Source organism: Brassica oleracea, chromosome C8 (assembly GCF_000695525.1).
Source record: "Brassica oleracea var. oleracea cultivar TO1000 chromosome C8, BOL, whole genome shotgun sequence".
NCBI lineage: Eukaryota > Viridiplantae > Streptophyta > Magnoliopsida > Brassicales > Brassicaceae > Brassica > Brassica oleracea.
The window spans coordinates 38,365,439-38,373,968 of record NC_027755.1 but is presented as its reverse complement, the minus strand read 5'-3'; the positions used below and the strand labels follow the sequence as shown (position 1 = coordinate 38,373,968).

Here is an 8,530-nt window from a genome sequence, read left to right as displayed (position 1 = left end):
AAAACAACAACACAACATCAACTAAGTTTCCCCAATACAATTTTATTAACAAAAATTAAATACAATTTATCACTCAAATCGGAAACACACAAAAAAACGCATCAGTCTACATACAGATTCGATGTAATATATACCTAAACAATAGATTTACCAAGTTCTTATCCAATTTCAAAGCCAATATCTAAACATAAGACACATTCAAAGTTTTCCCCAAATTTGTTTTCAAATCTACATACAAATTCGACCAAATAACAACCAAATAAAGGGAAACTAATCACTTACCACAAGGAACGAAGATGGAGCCTCGATTTCGACAAAGAAGGAAGAAGAAACGAAGCGGTCTAGACTTTAGGGTTTCAGATAAGAGAGACAAAGAGATAGTTGAGACACAAACGAACAAGGAAGAACAAAGATGGATTTTCGAATTAGATGGAGAATGAACAAGGAAGAACGAAGATGGATACTCTAGGGTTTCAATCTCCGATTTCGCAATAGAGAGTGTCGAGAGGGGAGAGACGACGAAAGGAACGACATTTGGAGAAGGGAATGAGTTGAGTAAACCAAAACGATATCGTTTTGGTTTAGCTGGGTCGGGTTTTAGGGTTTGTTATGTGTGGGTCGGATCTTTCCGGTTGAATCTTGTAAATATCTAATTTATGATATGGACAATCCGTTTTTAGCCACTTTTTCTATTTAAAAAAAATTGAAAAAATAATTATATTATAATAAAGGGATAAACATAGAGTTTTTAGGGGGATAGAGGGTATACGGAGTCCACCATTCGATCAATCAAAGACATTGCTTCAGAGAGTCCATCTTGGAGACAAAGCCCATTGACAAGAGTGTTGAGGGTGATGAGATCTGGTACATGTTGGCTTAGGACCATACAATCAACTAACTCCACAGCTTCAAAGACTCTGCCCTCGAGACATAAGCCATTGAGGAGGGTGTTAAATGTGACTGTGTTAGGCTCATACCCAAGTTTGAAGTTCTTTCCCATAGCAGAAAAAGCAAAACCGAGTTTACGACACCGACAGAAGCAATTGATGACAATACTCAGCGTGTAGAGGTCATGTGAAATCCCATTCAATTCCATTTGGTTGCAGAGAGCTAGCACTAGATCATACTGTTTTGTCCTGGCAATGCCACTAAACAATCTGTTGAAATCAATGACCGTAGGAAAAGGACGAGACAGAATCATGGACTGAAAGAGAGCAACAGCATCATCCTTCTTTATACTGAAGAGTCCACTTCTCAATTTCTCTTTGTAAGAGAGATTTCGATAGCTGCTGAGACCAGAGAAGCCTTGCAAGCAGAAGAAATCGTATGGGCTTTGGAAGAAATCATTTCTCAGAGTACCTGTCTCAGTTGAACGGAGATGAACCAATCTCAAAGTAGTAAGAAGATTCCATCTCTGTGTCCTCAACATCATCTTAGAGCTTCAAATGAATCGCCCTCTTCTTCTTAGGCCACACAAAGATTCGATTCTCTGAGTGACTGAGCTTTGGAAATCTTTGTGGGACAGGGAACAAAAAGAAGAAGAGTAGAAGACCGGTTTGGTGATAATTTCGTGTCTTGTCTTTAAAAAAAAAAAAAAAAAATTGTTAAGTATGTATCGTGTCTCGTCGGTCGTTGTATATGTGATTTTAATTTGTTTTTTTTTGTAATGTCGACCAAGTGAAACGCTGTCGCTTCAATGGGATTATTAGAGTAGACACTAGACAGAACTCGAGGACAATATCGCCCGCACCTTGTTCGACTGAATGCATCAACGAGCTTCTCTTTGGTATTTAACCATTATAATGAATACAGAGACATCAAAGGTCCTTTTCCCTAACAAAAATTCAGCTATGCATTCACATCAGCAAAACAAAATGTTTTCTCTTCTTTTGACTTGAGTTTTGCAAATCCAAAATGATCGAAAAGAAGAAGATGAAAAACATCAGGATGTGATGATCTAATTGCTCATATCTCTTTCTGAGATCTTAGGTAGTTCATGAGAGGACCAATTCCCCCACCTCGCCGCCACGAGCCTCCACTTGAACTCTTCCCTTTCTTGTTCCACCCATTGTTGGCTTCAGACAGTTTTGCCTTTTTCGCACTTACAGCTTCACTTAGCTCTTCCCAAGGGTTCCCTTTTCCATTCTCTGAAATTTACATAAGTTCAACGATAAAGTATGATAAGTTTCCATGTCAATATACTAGACTGCGTTCAAGATTGTTGAAGAAGTACCTTTCACAGTGGTTTGCAAACCGTTGATGTTTGTGTTCAGCTTTACATTAGTAGCTGCTTGGTCAGGCTTGGTGGCGACTTCCACCACGTCTGAGCTGCTAGTTTTGACGCTGCGGACATCAAGCAGAGAAGAGAACTCAACCTGCAGAAGCAAAGTCTTTCTTATATATCAGAACTCCGATGCTTAGCAAGCAAACAACTAAAAGAACATGACATAGTGTAAACCATACCTCTAAGGATCCATCTTCGTTATAAAGAGATGTGTCAGCTTGCATCGATGAATCGTCGTCCTCTTCTAACTTCTTCTCAATTGGATATCCTTGAACAGGCATCAACATCACCTTCTTGGAGCCTGGATCATAGTAGCTTATCTTTCCCACCTACCAGGAGATGTACATAACGTAAATGGCTTAGGTATTTTGATTGACCAACAGGCTCAAAAAGGAAAGTCAGAAACTTTACTCGGAAGGAGGAAACTTCAGGAGTCCAAGATGATGTTAGCTCAATGAGGCGGTACGCAATAATATCTCCTTTCTGAAACATTTAACAAATCATGAATGAGGAGAACAAAAATGTTGAATCTATAACTCAAGGTGAATACTATTTAAGCAAACCTTTACTGAGCCAGTGTAAGCCACAAGCTGTTCATAGTCGATCTGACCGTTAGCAAGTGTCTCTGCCTCAGCGGGCTGTGTCTGATGATAAGTATCATTCAAATCCCAAGCATATCGTTTGGAAAATCCTGTCTTCTCAGTACCCCATTTTTGGCCTTTCTTCTTCGTCATGTTTCCGTTCCACAAGAAATTTTCCTAAACATTATCAAGTCATATGATCATTAAAGATTTCAGATTCATCAAAAGCTTAAAGAAACAAAGGTAGGGGTAAGTCATACCGCAGGAGGTTCAGTTTCAGGGGAAGCTTCATCTGATTCATCTGAAAAGTAAGCTAGAAACGGTTAGGAGCCACAAGAATGCACGAGAGTTCAGTATAATAATAATTTACCGAGTGGCTTGAAACGAATGTGGCCTGGCCTCACTTCAACAGGAACCACTTCATCCCCAACGCCATCACCTTGTTCATCTGGCTGCTGCTTTTCGAGAGCTTCAGAGTGATTTTCCTCGGTTTCTTGGTGGTCTATAGTGATAGTGATAGCTGGTTTTTGGCTGGGTGCTACAACCATCTGCATCTGGTTCTGTTGAAGCTGCAAATTGTATAACAAGAAAGAAGATATCAGTGTTGCTTAAAGGAGTGATAGATACATGTGTCTTATCATTGAAGTATCTAAAGACAAACCTCTTCCTTCTCTTGTTTTGTCTTTTCTCTCAACCATTGCCGTTTAGTCTTTTTACGCCGAGCACTTCTACTAGGTGTCTTAAATTAATATAAGGAAGAGTTAGCTTCACATTCATTGTCGCAAAGAAGGATACGATAGGACGCTAATGGAGCATATAAAACAAGCAAATCCCTGCATCTACATTGTTCAATCTTTCATAATATAAGAAACAAACACAAGACATGATATGATCTTCCAGTTGCTAGAGAGACAATGAAGTAAACTCGAACCTTTTTAGTTTCAGCAGACATGTCGCACAGCTCGTCAGGCTCATTGCTCTCTTCTTGAAGCGAGGACCTGAAATTTGAAAGCAAGGCAATGGAGAAACAACCAGTGAGAAATAATTCATGAGTTTCAAACAAGTTTTCACAACACTTACTTCTTTGACTTGGTCATGGTCATAGACTTTGCGTTAGCATCATTCTGTTCATCATTTTCATCTCTCTGTACATCTATTGTTTTCCTCTTCTTCTTCTTTACATCATCGCTTTTGTTTACAACAGCTGCGTCTTCTCTTTCCAGTGGAGTTTCTTCAGTAGTAGCTAACTTACACTTCTTCCTCCTACAAAAATCATCAAACGTGAATAACAACTAACACACATACAGGTGAGTAAGAGTCGTTCTGGTCAAGATCCTACTTAGAACTTAGGCTTTTGCTCGAAGCTTTACGTTTCTTTGAAGTCTTCTTCTCCGCCACAATCTCTTCCTCTTCCTCAGACTCACTTTCATATCCTCCAGTTTCCTCATTACCAATAAGCACCGCATCAGGACATATCCGAGCCCTCCTCTCTTCAATCTCAATAGCAGCACAAACATTCTCCTCACTGTCTTCCCCAACAATCTCCAACAAAGGCTCCTTCTTTCTCTTAACACTACAAAACAAAAACGAAAACTTTAACACCAAAAAATGCATTACAAGACCTAAACATGGTGAAACTGACCAAACGATATCTTTATCCTTTAACACACAGCTCGACTCGAACGGCGGCAAAACGAACCCATCCATCTGAAAAATCAAATCAAAGATAAAAGCTTCCCATAAGTGAATGTAAGTCTGACATTGAACACTAGGGCACACAGAGAAGCAGGCGTACGTATAGAGAGAGGCCATGAGGACAAGCTTCGAAGAGGCTAAATGTGTAGAGGATATGATTAGAAAACTCTGAAACTGTTCGGTGATATTTAGGATTCAGAACAGCCCAGCTCCTCTTTAGCCCTTGCTTCTTCTGGTACTTGCTCAGAATCCGTTGATTCTCAAAGACCAGACGAATCCTCACCGTCTCTTCCGCCATTGTAGACGAGTTTCAGAGAGGAAGAGGATGATCTTTCGCTAAAAGTTTTGACCTTTCCGGAATCCTTAAACCCCCCCTGTCTGTGTTCCCCAAGACGGAGGAGAGAAGGAGAAAGCGAGAAAAGATTAAAGACCAAACCTAACACTCTAGTTCGGAAAGAGGTTTTTAAATGGAGGATTTAAATAGGGTACATAATGGACCTTGTTACAAGCCTATTTAAGTAAAGCCTCATATTAAATGTTGGAGCTAAGACTCTAGTTCACAAAGAGGTTTCTTTGTTAAACTATTTTAAGAAACAAGTAAACGGCCCAATTACTTAATAGCACAATAATTAGATGGCCCATCACGGCCCAGTTAGCTCCTCCGTGGTTTGCCCGGTGCTCAAGAAACGATCTATTCCTTTTTCTCGTCTTCGTTCGTCAGTCATCTTCTTCTTCTCGCTTAACCCTTCTTTCTCTCAATTTGATTTATTTTCTTCGACAAGGTACGTTTACGATCCTTAATCGAGCTGTAGTATCGTTGATTTTTCTTTTAAAACGATGAAGGCTTAGGGTTTATATCTCGAGCTAGATCTGATTTGAGTTTTTTTTTAGAGGAAAGCTCTTTACTTGACTTCTGGGTTGGTTTATCTCACGCTAGATTAACTTTAAACTTTACATAGCGTCTCCTATAATCGATTGGAACTTGTATTCTGTAGGGTTTTAACAATGAAGCTTGATACTAGTGGGTTCGAGACATCCATGCCTACGATTGGATTCGGCTCGAGCAACGATATGCTTGATGGGTTTTCTACGGTGCCCTCGTTTGATCTTCCCCGGACTACAGATGTGAGTTTTTCCTTTTGGTGATTTGATGAAATTGTTTTGGGTTCTTAGGAGAAGCAATGTTGGTGATTTGCTTTTGGTGTGGGGTTTCAGTTTGATGGGTTTCAGAAAGAAGCAGTACAGATGGTGAAGCCTGCGAAAGGAACAACGACACTCGCTTTTATCTTCAAAGAAGGTGTCATGGTTGCTGCTGATTCTCGTGCTAGCATGGGTGGATATATCTGTATGTTCTCTTTCTTCACTTTACTCTTTAGTTTATATCTTTGCTTTTCGTATAGTTGACTCTGGTAAAAGATTAAGTTAGCTTCTTGTTGGCTTAGTTTTGAGATGGATTGTTAAGTAAATCTTAGAATTTACATTCTGTTGGCCAATGATAGTGAGGGCAGTATAGCAAAGGAAGCGTTTGTATTATTGCTACTGATGTCTCTTATGCGTTTTCTGTATTTAGCCTCACAATCTGTGAAGAAGATTATTGAGATCAATCCTTATATGCTTGGTACAATGGCTGGAGGAGCTGCTGACTGCCAATTCTGGCACAGGAATCTTGGAATTAAGGTACCTATCTCTGTTTGTTTTTCCTTTGCTGTGTGAACTGATGTTTAGATCTTGCGACTTATCTTCATTTTAAGTGATAATTGGAAAGGTTTTGGTTGTATTATGGTGACCTTGAAATTATATGAATCTCTTTAGGTTAATGCATGCATTTTCTATCACATAGTTAATGGCTTTAGCATCCTTGTTCTGGAACTAAACATTGTTGTAAGTAGTAGTACTTCAGTTACCTTTGTTGTACTAAGATACCGAATAACAAAATAACTTTAATTGATGACTATAAAAGCTTAGTAAGATGTGTTTCAAAAAAAAAAAAAAAGCTTAGTAAGATCAAGGTTCATGATGCAAACTGCAAAGTGATGCTTTACATTTGAGTGGGTATAACTCAGCTTTTGTTTAGAATATTTTGGCATGTTGATTTCGTTTACCTATGCTGTATGTTGGTTTTCATCTGTTGAAACTGTGGCTAATCTCTTGATTTATTTGTCTATCCAAGTGCCGTCTACATGAACTGGCAAACAAGAGGAGAATCTCTGTTTCCGGAGCTTCAAAACTTCTCGCAAACATGCTCTACTCATACCGTGGAATGGGACTTTCCGTCGGCACCATGATTGCTGGATGGGACGAAACTGTCAGTGAAACCAACTTCATATGTTCATCTATTTCTTTTTTCTCACCCTTGAGAATCTAACTTCTCCTTGGATAGGGTCCTGGACTATACTATGTCGACAACGAAGGAGGAAGACTCAAGGGAGACAGGTTTTCAGTTGGTTCTGGTTCGCCATACGCTTACGGTGTACTAGACAGCGGGTAAGAACATGTTCATCTCTTTTGTTCCAATCCCAATAGCTAAAACCATATTCTAATCTTGCTTCTATCATTAGATACAAGTTCGATATGTCAGTTGAAGAAGCTTCCGAGTTGGCAAGGAGATCAATCTATCATGCGACATTCCGTGATGGAGCCAGTGGTGGTGTTGCTAGCGGTAAGTAGCCTCAGATGTGATGCTAAATTTTCTAGATACTGAATTTTTGGCTCATAAAATAAGATTTTGTCTCTTCTCGTGTGATCAGTGTACCACGTGGGTCCTAATGGATGGACGAAACTGTCAGGAGACGATGTTGGGGAGCTACACTATCACTACTACCCCGTGCCACCAGCCATTGCGGAACAGGTCATGGAGGAAGCAGCTGCCGAGTAAAACTAAGACTTTCTTTTACTTCCTAATCAATTCACTCCCTTTCTTTAGCTTAAGCTCTGGTGTTCACTCTATTAAGATTCTCCTTTTTATTTTCTGCAAACACATATTCTCTTTACTTTGTTCAAACAGCTTTTTCAACTCTTCAGTCTTTGTTTCAACCGTGAAATTAGGAACATAAGTTGAATAATTATAAAGAAAATATTTGGTTGAAAAATATCAGTTCATGAACGTAAGTTCACATCTAAATACTTTCTAATTCTTTACATCTAGATGATTAATGTGCAATCTATATAGGCAAAACCGGCACGACCAAACCCAACTGTAATAGTATAGTCGACAATAACTTACGGTCAATTCTCCTATATAGACAATTTTCAAAGTTTGGTCACAAAAATAAATTACAAGGACGAAAATGATCAAAATATTTTATTTAATAGGTAAAAAGACCCTAATACCCTAGATATATAAAAAATAAAAAAATAAAAAAAATTAAATTTTCTTTTTATAGTTTTAGATTATATATTTTCAAATTCGAACTTTTTTATAAATTTTTTTTTTTGAATTTTTTTTTTGATTTTTTTTTTTGAAATTTTCTTTTTGTAATTCGAAAATACTTTTTGAAACTATTTTTTAAATTTTTATTTTCAAATTTTTAATATTTATTTTTTATTTTATAAAATTTTAAATCTCAATCTCAAATCCCACTCCTTGACTCTAAAACCTAAGGTTTGAATTAGTTAACCCTATGGGTATAAATGTATTACCTCTTTAATGAAACATTTTGGTCATTTTGATCCTTATAGTCTATATTTGTGACGAAAAAATTTTTAGTGCTATCCTGAAGTATTTCTCATAACTTATTCCTGAATCTTTTTTTAATATTGTTTACTTTCGAGCCATAAGAATAAGAAGGCAAAGTTCAAACAACTCGCTAGAACTAAACTATAAAAAATCGTGACATAAAAGCTCAAAAGAGTTTAAAAAGAGAATTCGCTAAAGATTGAGATAGTACCAACCAACATACTAGTTTTTGTACTAATTTTCAAAGCGTAAACTTTACTGATCAGCTTCCTTACTGAGTAGTTATTGCAGCTA

The 8,530-nt window shown here is 37.9% G+C and overlaps 3 protein-coding genes across 3 annotated transcripts in view; 1 reads left to right on the top strand and 2 right to left on the bottom strand.

Annotated features, from left to right (window-relative positions):
• Window positions 1-1,429, bottom strand: part of LOC106309350 (pentatricopeptide repeat-containing protein At1g12300, mitochondrial-like) — a 2,149-nt gene extending 720 nt beyond the window's left edge. Inside the window, exon 1 of the mRNA XM_013746382.1 lies at window positions 770-1,429. Coding sequence (XP_013601836.1) covers window positions 770-1,429 — 660 coding nt within the window. The remainder of the gene's footprint in view (window positions 1-769) is intronic.
• Window positions 1,430-1,764: 335 nt separating this feature from the next.
• LOC106308435 (coilin) lies at window positions 1,765-4,990 on the bottom strand. The gene is made up of 13 exons (XM_013745597.1): window positions 4,661-4,990; window positions 4,508-4,572; window positions 4,205-4,438; window positions 3,946-4,128; window positions 3,797-3,863; window positions 3,527-3,604; window positions 3,236-3,434; window positions 3,126-3,166; window positions 2,848-3,042; window positions 2,696-2,767; window positions 2,464-2,613; window positions 2,234-2,375; window positions 1,765-2,147 (listed from the first exon to the last, which is right to left on the bottom strand). The coding sequence occupies exons 1-13, from the start codon at window positions 4,856-4,858 to the stop codon at window positions 1,966-1,968; spliced, it is 1,806 nt and encodes a 601-aa protein (XP_013601051.1). The 5' UTR covers window positions 4,859-4,990; the 3' UTR covers window positions 1,765-1,965.
• A 297-nt stretch (window positions 4,991-5,287) lies between these two features.
• LOC106308446 (proteasome subunit beta type-5-B) lies at window positions 5,288-7,629 on the top strand. The gene is made up of 8 exons (XM_013745610.1): window positions 5,288-5,342; window positions 5,556-5,685; window positions 5,776-5,905; window positions 6,131-6,237; window positions 6,731-6,865; window positions 6,941-7,044; window positions 7,119-7,219; window positions 7,308-7,629. Exons 2-8 carry the CDS (start codon window positions 5,566-5,568, stop codon window positions 7,433-7,435), a joined length of 825 nt encoding a protein of 274 aa, XP_013601064.1. The 5' UTR covers window positions 5,288-5,342; window positions 5,556-5,565; the 3' UTR covers window positions 7,436-7,629.
• Window positions 7,630-8,530: the final 901 nt, after the last annotated feature.